General features: G+C 42.2%; 1 protein-coding gene across 1 annotated transcript in view; it reads left to right on the top strand.

The window, feature by feature from the left end:
• The first annotated feature begins 720 nt into the window (after window positions 1–720).
• Window positions 721–16,187, top strand: part of LOC118772458 (cadherin-10-like) — a 52,376-nt gene continuing 36,909 nt past the window's right edge. The window contains exons 1-2 of the mRNA XM_036520807.1: window positions 721–859; window positions 12,327–12,718. Of these exons, the coding sequence (XP_036376700.1) occupies window positions 12,461–12,718 (258 nt within the window). The 5' untranslated portion in view covers window positions 721–859; window positions 12,327–12,460. The remainder of the gene's footprint in view (window positions 860–12,326; window positions 12,719–16,187) is intronic.

The following is a 16,187-nucleotide window of genomic DNA, read 5'->3' on the forward strand; positions in this document are numbered from 1 at the left end:
ACAGCTGCTTGGCAGTTGCAGAAAACACCCCCCCCCCTCTTTCCCAAATCCTCCTCCCCCCCAGATTCACAAGTTATGAGCGTGTCTTCTCTCCTTTACCGTCACTGAAAGTAGATTAGGTCGGGACGATCGCTTTAGACATCAAACATCGGAGAGTCAATCTATCACACAGTCTTTTTAACAAAGCTTCGCTTCCAGTAGTCTGTTTGTGATCACTCTCGAGGCATTCACATGGAAATATCTCTGCCACTGTGCCTCTCTTGCTCTTTCCCTCTCTCTCTCCATCTCTCTCTCTTTCTCTCTCTCATCCCTGTATCGTCAACCTTCCCTCTGACTCGTAACCTCCTCATCCTCAATTCTGCAGCTCAGTCAACGACGGCTTCTCCCTGCCCGGGAGGGAGAGAGGGATCTTTTTTTCCCTTTCCTCTCCTTCGCTCTCCTTCTCTTCCTTTCCTTTCTCTTTTTTTTCTGTTGGGGACTTGTGAATGGCAGCCAATCAGGAGCAGAGACCCCTCAGATTCAGCCTCTCTGACATCCAAAGAGAGAAGTGATGCAGCCTGGGAGGGAGAGAGAGAGAGAGAGAGAGAGAGAGAGAGAGAGAGGGGCGAGAGACAGGAGAGAGGGGGGAGACACAGCGAAAGAGAGAGGGAGGGAGAGAGAGCAAGTGAGTGTGTGTGTGTGTGAGAGAGAGAGAGAGAGAGAGAGAGAGAGGCAGCTGTACTTGCAACACAACTGTGCAGTCAGTCTTGGAATCTAAGTGCTGCCGAGAGGCAAGGAGCAAGCACAGCTAAAGACTGGAGGGAAAAGGAGAGAGACAATATCATGCCTTTTAAAGGACAGTAGGCTTTAGACGCTGAGGGTAAGACTGGTTTTATGCATTACGCATTCCAAGTGAAATTGTTGATGAGTGTTTTCAGGGTTTCTGTGCCGAGAGTGCGGGAAGATGGCATTAAATCTTTGGTATGCAGGAATACCGGGTTTGAGCTGAGGTGACGCACTACCATTACTGTTTTGTATTCAAGTTTAACATTTTGAATTAAAGTTGCTAGCAAGAGGGCTAAGGTACAAGGATGCCGGCTGCTGATTGAGTGCTGAATTTCCTGTATAGAGCTATGTTGCCCCGTCTAAAAAAAGAAAAAAAATAGAAAAAAAAGATGTGCAGGTGTGTTTTTTAAAGACTTTCACAGAGATGAAGGTACAGAAGGGCATAGATCACAGGTTGCTGTGGTGGCTTGGCTGCTGAAATGAGGTGGGACATATCGGCACATGACGTGCATGCCGCCGTTTGCTCCTCGAGTGTTTGTGTTGTGTTTTATTTCGGCATCGGTCCAAACGCCAGTGCACGTTACATAAAAAGACTGCAGCTATGGGCAGCCTCGCGCGCCTCTTACTACAGGTGGCAAACTCGCTCCGCAGTTCCGTTCCAGGCAAACAGACGCCGTCCGGTTCTTTCTGCCTCTTTCCAGAGTTATAGTCGTGCAAACGGGGCACTGGGAGTACCTCCGCGGAGGGCGTTCTTGCCCTCTAGCAACACGCCGCATACCCCTGACGGTGACTTTTGACTGCTGTGTGCTCTCTCACATCTTAAAAAGTCTGTTCCCTCTGCTCCTGTTTTTTGCCTTCGCGACCGAATAAGGTGGTGTTGGAAGTGTATCAGTGTGTTCCACCAGGTGGTGAATCTCTGACAGTGGTGTGTGGGGACCGGCACAGAAATGCACGATAGCAAAGTGGCATTTCGGGCGAAGCATCTTTTTCAACCCAGTTTGGAATTCTGAATATGGTCAATACATATTCTTACAGCCGACTGTTCACCAGCAGTTTATCCATCAACGCCTTTAGTTAATGTAACTCTCATAGACTTTACTGCATCTCGAGCACAGAGAGCTGCATTTTAAAATTACCAGACAGGCTCGACAGTAAACAAACTAGTTGTTATTCCGTCTTTCATCAGGGTTATGAAAGGGAGGCGTGCGCGTGAATATCGGCACTGAAATGTGAACGGCTTTCAAATGTCACTTACTGTACCTCTCCCTGGAGCAAGCAGAGGTGCTTGATGTTTTGAGTAGGAAAACTAGAATGTGAATGTAGGGTGACAAACACAATGGGAAGTTACATGGTGAATTGAGTCTCATATATATAGGTGACATGTATGTGGTATATATATATCTAGGGATGATGTTGAGCCCATGTCCTCTGACATAGTGCTGTCTCACTGTTGCTTGTAAGCCTGAAGACTGTACAAGCATGTCTGATTTATGTTGGGGACATATTATGCAGGGGTGATTCTGTGCAATGCCATTATGGCTTTACACAAATTAACCACAACTAAAGTCTGCTGAATTATTGTCAGATTTATAATTGCTTTTCAGGATGGAAATAAATATCCCCTCCCACCCCCCACACTGCCCGTCCAAACACACACACACAAACACACATGCACACACACAGGCACACACATCTCTCTCTGTCAGCTGCGGTAGTCGCACCCTCCACATGGCAGATGATATCCTAACCAATGCAGTTTGCCAGTATTAACGAGTGAAAATATGACAGAGTCAGTAACAATGTATTTATTGCACATTAAGAAGGCAATGCCAATTTTTTCAAATAGACAATTGTAGATATAAAACCAAAGATGGCTTACAAGCTATGAAAGTTCCAACTATGAAAATTACATATATAACCAAATACCTATATGCAGTGTGTCACTAGAACACCATCTTTAATGCAATGTTTTTGATAGAATGTTATATTAGACCAAACCACTTGAAAAAAAATATTACAATAAGATTTAAAAGGATGTAGATTTCAGAGATAAAAGTATTATTGAAAATGATTAGAAGGCAAGACAATCTACAGACCTGTCAAAGGTGTATCGGTTTTATTCTAATCACAGACAGCCTTAATGTGGGATGAAAGATTGTTGTTTTATCTCAACCATAATTTCATAAGAGCACATTATCTTCTATGCACATTTATCAGGGACTGGCTTATTCTCAGTGGGATTTTGAGCAACCAGAAGTGCGAGAACAGCCTCTTTAGTTCCTGTTTGAAATGAAATGAAACATATTTTGTGCGGACTCTGGTTTTACTTTGCATTGGGAAATGAAGTCTTTACCAAAAAAGGACAAAACATTTGGGTAGATGCCTTCATTTCTATGACTCTCCATTCAGAGGACTATTACATCTTCAAAGTCAGTGTCCCAGGTACGGACAATAGATGTTTATTTTCTTTTGATCTCTATCGAAGTTTCAAAGGTCAGTGGACGACATGTAAACTGTACAGATTAAAGCACATCTGTAAATACAGTCATGCCGAGGAGGAGCTGCCGTCACTGATGTTGGGAAGGTCTTGAGCTCCCCCTAGTGGTCATTTTAACAGCTGGCCTGGTGTGGGCTTGCAGCTGCTCTGTGGCCAGCTGGGTGTCCAGGCTACAAGGTTAGTCTTCCATTCGCTGCCTATTTTTGGCAGATGAGATCATATTCAATTACTCTGTTTATTTGTCGATTACCTAATTTGATGCCAGATACCTCTCAAAACGCATTTGGGCGAGCCATATAAACCAACACAAGTGCCTGCACACATGCACGCACGCACACACACACACACACACACACACACACACACACACACACAAAAGTGGACCTTTATGCTATTAGACAGGTCTTTATTTTAGCGAATGCCCCCATGATCCAGTTTCTCTTATTTGGAGCATGATGAATAATTAAAGCTCCAGAGGAGATTTGACAGGGGTATGTTCGAACTCCCATGTGGCGCTGAATTTTTCAGATGTCTCTCTCTCTCTCTCTCTCTCCCTCTCTCTCTTCTCCGGTCTGATTTCTGCATGGCTCACCTGGTTGGCCCCCTGTGGGAAAATGTTTATACATTGTGAAGGAGCGTGCTCTGGGGGGTCATTACCTGTAGTTGTCTGAAGCCTGGATTCCGCTCAGGTTCATCCCGGTGTTGCGGAAAGGCGCTGACTCGCCAACGCTGTTCAGAGATAAAATGCAGCTTGAATACTTTATTGATGGAGAAAGCAGTGATGGCTGACATGGGATCATTCATGGTGTGGGGGAACAGGGCATATTTGCTGTAGGTTTTTGTAACTGATTCACAACATGAGGATCTGAGTTTTGCTCCTTGAGAAGGGCTGCTCTGTCCATCTGTCTCTCTCTCTCTCTCTCTCTCTCTCATATATACATATATATATATATATATATATATATATATATATATATATATATATATATATGTCTCTCTCTCTCTTTCTCTCCTTTCTCTAGGGAAGGCTAACTTTCCAGACTGGTTCATGTAGGAATCCCAAGAGAAATAGATCAACAGTTTCCACAGTGGGCAGAGGGCATGGGCCCCTGGCAGTGGATTAGTTACCAATACAGGGCAGAGGCTCGTTTGAATCTCTCACTCTGTGCACCACGTGTGTGTGCATGTGTGTGTGTGTGTGTTACAAATATAACCTTGCCCTATTGTCAACTTGCAATGTCTAGACCTGAAGTTGGACACTGAAATTGGATAAAAATCACACAGACACACACACACACACACACACACACACACAGCCTCAGAGAGGGCCAACCATGATGTGTATTCATCATTTTTATGTTGTCACATACTCCACTTTGTATTGTCCTCACACTGTTACACACTGCTTATAAACAACAAGACACAAATTTTGTTTTCTTTTTATATCACAGAAAGGAATTACTCAAATTGCTTTGCATTCACACTTTCAACCTCTCTTTTTGTTTTTAATGTTAAATGGCATAAGAATTCTGTTCTCTCTGTCATGGGGGAAAAGTAGATAAAAATTAAAATCTTAATACATCGCAGATTTTTAATGCACTAATCAAGTCACCATAATGAAGTGAAAGTCTGGAACATCTGGCAAGCATTCCAACCCCTCCTCCACGCTTTTATTGAGCGATTGCAGGATCTCTGAGAAGGCACAGTGGACGAATGCTTAGGGCTTGGTGCATCCAAGATTAATAACCAGTGTGTTATTAAAAATTCAAGGACGGCCTTGAAAGATAATTAGAAAATTCAATCACGATAATCAGACTGGATTAATTGCAACAAATGTTTCCCGATATTCATGAAAATAGCTGTCAGATGCATGGCAAAGTGGGGCAAACACTATAACGATAACCGGAAATGCCATAACAGCCAGAGTAGCTGGATGGAATAAGTCACTGTCTGCGGTTTGCGGGTTTATCATAAAATACTGCAGGCAACTAAGAAACACATTTCTAATGCGCACTATTCTCTTAGCATGACAGTGACATTGCAGAAACATATTTCTGCAACATGACAATCTATTTAAAATGTCACGTGATTGCTGACAAAATAAATTCATACAAATGAACATGGGTAAAAGTCAAGTGATTGGAATGTTGCTGCCGTGTGGCCGAATAACTGGTGGCGACCTTGGGTTGAACATGACCTTGAATTTTGAGGTGTCATAGGTGTCCCTGATGCTCATAACAAGAGACTGAGGGAGAAAGCCATGATAGATTAGGTGCACATGTGAGATGGGCTAATGAGGGAGTAAACCAGCATTTAGAAGAAGGCTGAGAGGGTGAAGATGAATTCACCACTGTCCAGCCCTGAAAACTAGTTATGACCTCATAACTAGGGAGGGATATCAATACATCAATAAATCAAACCAATCTGGTTCTGTAATGCATCCTTTGATAATAGGAGTGGTTGAGCCAGGTGGAAGAGATTTAGCTGAGAGCCATGGTGTTTATTTGTGAAATGCATCTGTAGGTGCTTAGGAGGTATGCCACAGGCCTGGTATTGGATTAGTTATAGTGCTGGGCAGAAACAGTGTGAAGCGTGACTACATTATATATGCATTACCATCATTTAGCAGATGCTCTTATCCAGAGCAACTTAGGTTACAATTTAAGCATGTTAGTCATTTATACAGATGTATGTTTTACTAAGACAATTTGGGTTAGGTACTTTGCCCAAGGGTACAGCAGCAGCACCCCAGTGGGGGAATCGAACCGGGAGCCTTTTTATTACGAGCCTTTATTACGAGCTCCTTACCACTGTGCCACACTGCCGACTATTAGCGGGTGGATATTGGTGGCTTATCAGTAATGTGCTGGGTCCTCCAGGAAGAGGTGATTTGCTCATTGCATCAGGCCTGCTTCACCCTGGACTGAAACAAAGTCATAATAAATACATAAATAAATAATGGAGCCTCAGTTCAGAGGCACAGACTCTGTGAAAATTAGGTCATCTCACATACCTCAAACCAGAAGGGGGAAAAAAAGAAATCCACATAAAATTACAGTTTTCTTGTGAAGAGACCTCACAAATTTCCACAAGTGGCACTTTGACTGTGTTCCAACCCATTCTGCAAGACCATTATGAACTGTGCCTTAGACAGTGAGGCACAGTAATATATTATATGTAATTGCTAATATAATGTTATTACAATTTAATAAAGCAATAAAATAATATTTACTGTGGGCAGCTGTTAACTCATGGATTATCCGCAACCTGTCTTGGAATGTGAGCATCTGTGCCCATGGAAACCTGATATTTTCAGTCATTACATCATATTGCAATTTTTTAAGACACTGTTTAATGACATAGGTTACTTATAGACTGCCTGCTACAGTGTATAACCATAACCATTTGTCATATGATGGGCTTTGAAAAGATATAACGCAGGGAATAGAAGTGGATTACTCCACTGCTATGTATTATCTGGCCTCAGATCTTAAACAATAAGCACAGGAAACGAATCTCAGCTCAGTGTGTGCTGAGTGTCGCTCCTTCACTAAACCGAGATGTCAGGGTCCAATTGTTCATAGCTTCACCGCTTAAGTAGGAAAGGAGACAACTGTCATACTTGAGCTCTTTGACTTTGTAGTTTTGTTGGGTAGAGTATGACTGACTGTCAGCCTATCAATTACTCTGCCAGACAGTGCCGGAAGACATGTGCTGCATATGATCACCGTGAGCATCAGACTGAACTCCGCTGCCGTCGGTGCTCTGATGGGAGAGGGCTGCTATGGAGGGCATGGCTCCCACATATGCATAGACAGACACGCACATGACTGCATACAAGTAAGGAGACATGCAAACTTGCAAACACTATTTCACACACATACACACACACACACACACACAGCCTCAGATTTACCTAGAATAAGTACTTTAATTTGTCATTTTACTCTTTTGTGTCAAGAATAATGTGAAATTTGAACATAATGTAATATATAACAAACAGAAACAAAGAGTGATATTATAACAAAACTGCTGAACTCTCAGGCTGAACTTACCAACTTTTTAAATCAACATTATCTATTAAAAAACAATAAATATAAATCATATTTTTAAAACATCTTAGTATGTTCACACACATTACAGGTTCACAAAAATGATATTCACATTATCACATTCAATTATTTAGAAAAAAACGTGCTCAAACAGGTGGTTAATCACTCTTAGTCATATTCAAAAAATTAAATAGAAAAGCTTTTTTTCAGGAAAGAGAACAAACAACATTGTCTTTGCCACAAAAAGATCCACTACTTATGTAAACATCACCAGTCCTATAACATAGGGTTGCACACAAGCCTACACACATCTTTTCTCTCTGTGGTGTTAATAAAGGTTTCACTCTCAGGAGTAGCTGGAGCAAAAAACTGCGATATTTTTGGCTCTAAGAGGTTTAGGCAACAGCTTCCAAAGAACGGCTTGCGCTGCTCTGCTTATCTCGACACGAGTGAATTGGCGCACTTGTGCCTCTTTCTCAAGACAAACTCCACTGATGGAAATAGAGTTTATCTCAACCCTCAAGTGTCAGTTCTTTGATATGAAATATCTCCAACACAATATTTTTAGCCTCATCTTTATATTGGGGGGTGGGGGGTGGGGGCATGAGTGCAGATCTTTTATGAGTGTGAATATTAAATTTGTAAAAAAATGAAATGCTCTATAAGCTAAGGTCTAATTATTAAGTATGCTCAGAAGAATATGAACATGGGATATACAGTACCTGTATTTCTAGATGAAGCCATCTTCTCTCTCAAGCATTCATAATATGGCTTGTACCTGACATCTGTGATGGAGAGATAAACAGATGGATGGACAGATAGAGCAATAAATTGACGTGCAGATGGATTTATTGACAGGTGGGTAAGTGGATGGTAGTCTGGTGACTTGGAGGATGGGTGAATGCAGAAACACCCATGCTTTCATGGGGTAATCATTCTCCCTTCCGCAGCAGTCGGTGGTGCAGGTTTTCTGGATCTAAGTGCATGCGTTCTTTCTAAGGGCATTGTGAAGATGGTAAACCAGTCGATGACTCAATTATTATGCATTTTCAGAGGCGGACCTCCTGGGCACCGATCCTCCACGGAAAGGGAGGCTTCATATTGAGTTAAAAGAGATCAGATTGGCAGGGGAAGGGGTATTGGGTTGGCAAGGACCAGAGCAGGTGTCCAGCTGTTCTCTGCCACCTTCATTAGAGTCACACATTGAAACGGAGTGGAGAAAGGATGCTGCCGCTGCTGTATGACAAGGAGAGAGGCAGATCAATGAGGTCTCCGCTGGGATTGGCCAGTCCTCAGATGAATGTATCCAATCAGCATGCAGCCTGTATGTTTGTCATAGCCCGGATTCCTGAGTTCAGCTGATTGGAGATATAGACAACCTTTGAATGGATTTCTTTAGATGATGACAATAGGGGACTCCATTTTTCTTTTGAAATTTTAAATTTCATAAGACATTGTTTTTTTTGAGAATGACAGCACTTTAATATTCAAAAATAGAGTAACTATGGTATCCCATCCTATCATCGTATCTATAGTTGCTTTAGATTCCTATCATATTTAATAATGGGAAAATGTATTTAATGACTATAGACTAAAATCATGTTTCATCATATACAACATATTCACCATTGTTGTATATCCGATATATATATGTATATATATATATATATATATATACATATATATCCAACGTATAAAAAATGTGTTCCTGAGAAACACATCTATATGCTATCTCAGTTGAAATAAATTTATTTCTGTCTGGTTCAATAACCTCTCTGACATATAAAATAGCCACACTTAATGCATTTTATGGCGATATTCAATCTGACTATGGCAGCCCTTGAATTCCAAATGCATTTGATCAAGTAATGCACGCACATTTTTTGGTTAATTCTGCTGGCATCTGAACTCCAAATAAAACAAAGTATATGTAATAAAGATGAATGTAATATGTAAATGGTTACATTTTTTATAAAGGCTATGGACAAAGCACAGTACAGCACTGACAAATGACCCCTCTGAGGTGTCAAGTCACAGGAACCTCTACTTGAAAGATAATAATATATGACGTGATCCACGCAGAAGAGACACAGAAAGAGGTAACAGTCTATTATACTGTTGAGTTAGTAATGCATTATAAAGCATGAACAACTTTTTGGTCAGTAGATATCAGAGATAATTTTAGTAAAAGTGATACTACACCAGGGCTGCTAGGCGAGGGGTTTTTAGGGGGAAACTTTCTCTATTTGGCAACCTTAGGCTACTTGAAACATTATAAAGTTCCAAGAGATCACAGATGGAAACAGAATTCAGGATAAATTTAATGGGAAATGTGTGGAATGGACTATTGGGTCCATGGCAGATTTCAGGATGGTGTGAGTCATGCTGGTTGATGTCCCATTAGGGACCCTGGGACTGTTGTGTGTTCCTGCGATGCACAGGAAGTTCACAGGTCATGTGACTCCCATTGTGTGGTGCGCTCCATAGCGCAAGCTTCCACGACAGAGAGGCTCGGGTTTGAGTCATACGAATGCATGGCACATTAACACTGCCTCTACTCGTGAGAGCCGCGCTTGAAGTGAATAATGCATCGTTTTGGTATCTCATTAAACAAAAGTGTTTGATTTGCATTTAAAGGATAATGTTAATTCACATGCACTGCCTCAGATTCATCAATGGGTATGATAAGACTAATTTGTTCAAAGACACAAGCTGGTTCTTTGTTCATTCAAAAAAAAACCTCTCCATTGACATTGTAATTTTTTTTTGTTTTTTTTTTTTGGGTTCTCGGATCACTGAGCAAAAAAAAAAAAAAAACAACACACAAATTATGAATTTCGTCCTAGTCTGCTTGTGATCCCCCGAGATGTGTAATGAATGCCTGTCAGAGCAGCCCTGACACTTTGGCCTTTAGACAAACCTCACAGAAAATGCACTCCTTTGGAAAAGGGAAAAAGATTTATTAGGATTAACTTCCAAAAGCCCATACATTATGCATGCATCCCTGAATTACCTATTAAGATGGGTCCTCCCGGAGACAGTGGTGCGGCAAGGCATTGCAAATGCCATCCTGCCCAGCATCTTTTTTTTTTTTCCAGAGGAATGTCTATTGTGTTTGGTGTTACTATAATTATTTTCTTCAATGGCACTCAAGAGCTAGCTGATCTCGCTTCCACACGGGCTAAACAAAAACAACATTCAAAAGGCAGAGGAGCTTTTTGAATAAGAGCACCACAATGCGGCGTTATTGGGCAAATTTGTAATCATTTTAAGGGAGTTCTTTCCCTCGAACCCATTTCTGTGTTAACCCTGAGAACTTCATTAATCCAGACAGGGCTGGTGGTTATGATATGTTAATCCAGACAAGGTGGTTGTTATGTACTGAAAGGTGAACGGGGTGTAGATCAAACAAAAGCTGTTTAGTGTGTCCCACTTCACGGTGAGATGGTGGAATTGAATAAGTGACACACCGACAGGTGGTCCCCACTTTTACAGTGCAGAACGTTTCTGGAAATCACACCATAAACCAGATTGTCAGGAGCTGAATCCCCCCCTCTGATTTCTATAAGCAGGGGTTGTGTTTCTGAATATGTGTTGGAAAATAGATTTTTTTTTTTCACTCAAAAAAAGGCTAGATAAATATGACATTAAATATTGTGACAGGCACTGTGTGATGGCTTTGGTAATGACAGTGAACTGAAAACAGTGAGACTCGAATCTCAGTCTTCAGTCAAAGTGTTTTGCTGCAGGGAGAGCAGAGAACAGTACAGTTTTTACTTGCCATTTGTCTTGCTCTCATGCACATACCCCAGCCTCTTCTTCAGAGTAAAACAGGATTTTGAGTTGTAATACAATCATGGCGGCATTGTTACAAGTAAACTGGGGACATGTTGAAACGAAAAGTGCATAGATGCACACACATATGTATATATATATATATATATATAGATTGTCAGTTTTACCCTTGGGCAAGGTTACTTAACCCCAAATTGCCCCAGTAAATATCCAACTATATAAATGGGTAACGTAAAAAATTGTATTCTATTGTATTGTAAAAAATTGTATTCTACCTATGTAAGTTGATCTGGATAAGAGCATCTGCTAAATGCCAATAATATAATGTAATGTAATCATCCAATCAGACAGGGGCACGTTCACCCCTGAATGCATTGCATCACAACTCAAGTGACAGCCGCTATCCATCTTTTACAAGAATCAGTAGGCATCAGCCTAAGCCAATCATTAATTACAGCTGTTTTCATTAGGCAATTCTATACCCCACCAAAATACACAATATACTATAAAACATTTGGCCTTCTTCCAGTTCACCAATGGAGAACAATGAGTTTGAAGTCATGATGTAGTAGGCTTTGAGAGCCAATAAAAAATGATCACCAAAGGACAATGGGGGCTAATTGGAGCATTGAGAGTGTATATATAGGACAAAACTGAGACAAATGCTTAGGGGCTGTTTGTAGTGGCAGCAGCGTGGTGTAGTGGTAAGCAGAATGCCTTACGCCCAAACGCTGTCAGCTCAATTTTCAGGAGGGACACTGCTGTTGAACCCTTGAGCGAGTTAACTTAACCTGAAATTGCTCCAGTAAACATCCTGCTCTCTCAAAAAAAGGATGTGTTAGCTATGCAAGTCGCTTTGGATACGGGAGTCAAATAATCTGTAATAAGAAGTAACGTAGCACAGTGGTTAAGGAGCAGGAGTTGTAATCAAAAGGTTGCTGGTTCAGGCACTGGGGCACTGCTGCTGTAACCTTGGACAAGTTCCTTAACCCACAATCACCTCAGTAAATATCCAGCTGTATAAATGGACAACACTGTATAAAAAAATGTAACCGATGTAAATCACTCTGGACAGCAGTGTCTGATAAATGCAATTATATAAATATAAATTTATATAAATAAATTATATAAATGCAATAATGTAATTATTATTCATGTTATTGAAGCTTCCTCTCTCTATCCCTAGCACTGATGTTGTGATTTGATCTTTTTTGCAGGGGTGAAAATGAAGATCAAAGCATCGGACTAAAATGCCAGAACTGGTGACCCTGTATTCCAGCAAACCTCCCGGGCACTGCTCTTCCCCATACTAGCTTACTCATTAAGAACTCTCCCAGACCGATCGGATATAATGATAACTAACAACGTCTTGCTGCTCCTGGTGCTCGCCTTCCCGCAGCCCAGCTCGCTGGCGCCTCTGTCACCCCAGAGTAATGAGAGCCTGGCAACTGGCGATAGCGGCGGCGTTGCGGCATCCAATGGTGCCGCCACGATGACGGAGGCGGAGAGCAGCGGGAGGATACTGCAGCGGACCAAGCGCGGCTGGATGTGGAATCAGTTCTTCCTGCTGGAGGAGTACACGGGGACCGACTATCAGTATGTGGGCAAGGTGAGGCGCTCTTAAATTCCCGATTCCCGTTTCGCTGAACGCTTTGCTGAATTTGTGGATGCACCACAGACTGCAGGGTATTGTGGCGGTTCAGAGATCTTGCTCTGACCGGATTTCTTCAATAAAAAGGCCTAGTCTGACATGAAGAGATCCTTTGCTTGCACACATGTATTAAGCATTGACTTGGCATTGGCTCAGCTTGGGGATTATATCAGAACTTCCCTCAAACATATGGAATGGTTTTCTGCAGAATATTCGATCACAATTTAGATGTACTTTGTGATCCACTTACAAAAGCTAAATAAAAGTCATGAAAGATTAATAAATGGCATATGCAGTCCTGTGTTAGCTACTAATATGGAAACACAAACAAGAATATAGCGGACTTGTGTTTTACTCACAAAATTCTACAAACAGAAAATGAATAAACAACAAGTATACAAGCCAGTGCCAGTCTGTGTCAGGGGAGTGTCGCTGAGGGGTGCAGAGGTGGTTTATGTAATTTCAATGTGACAAGGAGGAGGTTGAACCCAAATGCAGGGGTAACTTGAGACACAAGAGGTTTGGGTCTAATAAAATAAAGTACCAACGGAAACTCATGAGATACAAAAGAGGCCTGTGCAAGAGTACTCACATAGTAGACATGGGAACTCAAGACTGAGCAAACACATGGACAAAGGGCAGAGCTTAAATAAGAGGGGACACAGCTGTAAACAATAACTAATCAACACAGGTGAAAGACATTAACTAAATGAGACATTAACAATACAGGAATTTATCTGGCCATCTGGTGGCTAACCCAGAAATCAGCAGCTACATTCCTGGCATTCAGTCTTTGCGTTTTGCAACAGCAGAATTTAGTAAATCAAGTAATAATTATCATTCAGTCAATCACTTATTTAGTCAAACTAGACACATCCATAGACACATTGCTATTACATCAGTGACACAAAACACTCCTCTAGCCTTCAGTAAAAGGCTGGTAAGATAGCAGTAAGATTGCTTTTATCATTCAGCTCCATGCTACGAGGAGGGAGTCGAGACTGCTGGTGTCTTGTCACTGCTAATGGGTGTAAGAATACAGCCACGTGTAACACAATGGCATGAAACAGCAAATATCCAACCTGACATGTTAGATAGAACGAGGCTTTGTGAACCCTGTGATGAGTGGAGCTATGATGAGCCGTCAGTCACATCATCAATCCAGACACTTGCTCTCAACAGTAAAACATAATTATCCATTCAAAGCAGTCAGTCAATGACCGCACATGATAGGTCCACACCTTTTTGGGAGTTGTGGATTGGACTTTCTCACATGTAGCTTCAGCTGATGTTTGGGATGAGAGTGAAAGGGGCCATTCTTGTGTGTTCCTACATTAGCCATGGGTGCGACTTGATAGATTGACCGCTGCATGTGTACACCATGAGGAGGTGAGGATCGCAAGCCCACCTCTCAGATTGGAGGGGATTTCCTTTAGTACTGTAACACTTACCTATGGAACAAGAAACCGACATCAGCATGCTCTATGCCACTGAGCAATGACGGATGAGCTGGTGAGCTTTCCAGAAAGGGCGAAAAAAATGCACTGAACTCCTAACAAAGCTATCGTAGGACAGCATTTTAGACAAGATTGCCGACCCCAGCTGACCACAGAGAGTCTGAACGTTTCCTCTTTCACAGTGCACAGTGTCACAGAGGAAGTGCCTGGCGAGCGTTCCTGATAAAAATCACAAAAGAGAAGAGCGTTCTCTGGGCACCAAAGCCGCCCAGATCAGAAAAGCACTTGTCAAGCCGCCACTGCCACACCACTAATGCAGAGAGCCATTATTCCACGGCCGCAGTTATCCCGAGAGAGGAAAATAGGGTGACTGTTGGGAGGCAATTTTTTCTCTCCTGCGACGAGCCCTGCTTTCATGATAAGTTCCATCACCCCTTGCAAGTAAACAAGTGTCATTTGTGGTGAGCAATGCGACTGCCCTGCATGGTAGATAGCGTCTACATCTTGGACTGAAATGAAAAGAAAAAAATAAAAGGAAAGGAAAAATAAGTATTAATGATAATACATGATAATAATACAAAAACAATAAATCAATCAAGCCAGCAAATTCAATTATCGGGAGGTCACCTGACTCGCCATCAAATCATCGGCGTTACGAGCCCATTGATCACCTCCTGTGTCACTGCAGCTTTTCACCTGCCTTTTCTCCCCCTGAGACTTTGATGGTCTTTTGGCCCTCAGAGTTCCCCCGGACGTGACATCGGTCACATACAGGGATTTTTACGTGCCCCGATGTCCAATCTCATTGCCAATTAAAGTGCCAGGAAGACGGCGGGTGGCTGTAAATATTACCGCCGGCAGACCATTCCAGGGAGGGAGGAGGAAGACGCAGACTTGCGGTATCACTAAATCTGTAATGTTCTGTTCGGGGGCTGGCTGGGAGAGCTCAAGTGCCTTACTCAATGGATAGGCACTTTAAGAGCCTGGTGTGAGGCAATCAAAGACATTGATGGTCTTCCTCGTAAAGATAATGTAACGTTCGCAGCTGCAAAAGGCGGGGGGAAGTACGTGTTCCACGCTCACAGCGCATGTTGGTAAAAATGGGGAAAAGGGCAACGCTGACGACAGATGGAGCTGTCGTGGGTGTCGGTTTTCTCCGACGCGCTATGTCATGCAGGACTCGAGGACCTTTGCACTTGCAATTGCAGCCTTCACGGCATGTTGTGTCATTGCTCTGAAGCTGCTATCCACCTCAGACGGCTGAATTACAGACGCTTCATCGCATAACGCACCCAAGCACGTGGATGACCTCCTTTGACCCTCGAGTTTCTACATTTAACGATTGATTCTTACTTTCTGTTCAGTCACGAAAGTCAAATGCATTTCGATCCAAAAGTACCCAAGGTTAACCATTGGTAATATGTTTTTTTTTTTTTTTTTTTGTCTTCTTCTTTTTATTCTTCTTCTTGTGGAAGCAGGACAAAATTGTTAAAATGAATAGGTGGAAACAAAGAACATTCATATTTTTCAGTTTCTTCACTGTTCTCTGCTCTTTACCACTCTCTTTTTTTCATGCTGCTCAGTTTAGTTTTTGACTCTTTTTTTCCAGTGTCTTCCTCCTCTAATTCCCTCGGGTTTTCTTCAATTATGAATACTGTTCAAATCAGTCATTGTAAAGAGACAGATTGTAATTAATTTAGGAGAGTAACAAGCCAAGCCCCAGTGGCTGTGTTTTTCTGAAGTCAGTACTCTGTCGGTGAATCTCTTCGCCCCGCTATCGAACAGCATTGTCTACAAGTGCCTCGAGTGTGCGGACGGCCTCGCGCTGCTGCTCCATCAAGACTATTGAAGTGAACAAAATACCATTAACCTCCGTGGTACCCATGATGCAGTGCGTGGGTAAACAACATTCGGCAGCGGTGACAGCAGTGGAGGCTCCTCCCTGCACACCGAGGAGTGCATTTTCCTCC

The sequence above is a fragment of the Megalops cyprinoides genome, chromosome 2 (assembly GCF_013368585.1).
Source record: "Megalops cyprinoides isolate fMegCyp1 chromosome 2, fMegCyp1.pri, whole genome shotgun sequence".
NCBI lineage: Eukaryota > Metazoa > Chordata > Actinopteri > Elopiformes > Megalopidae > Megalops > Megalops cyprinoides.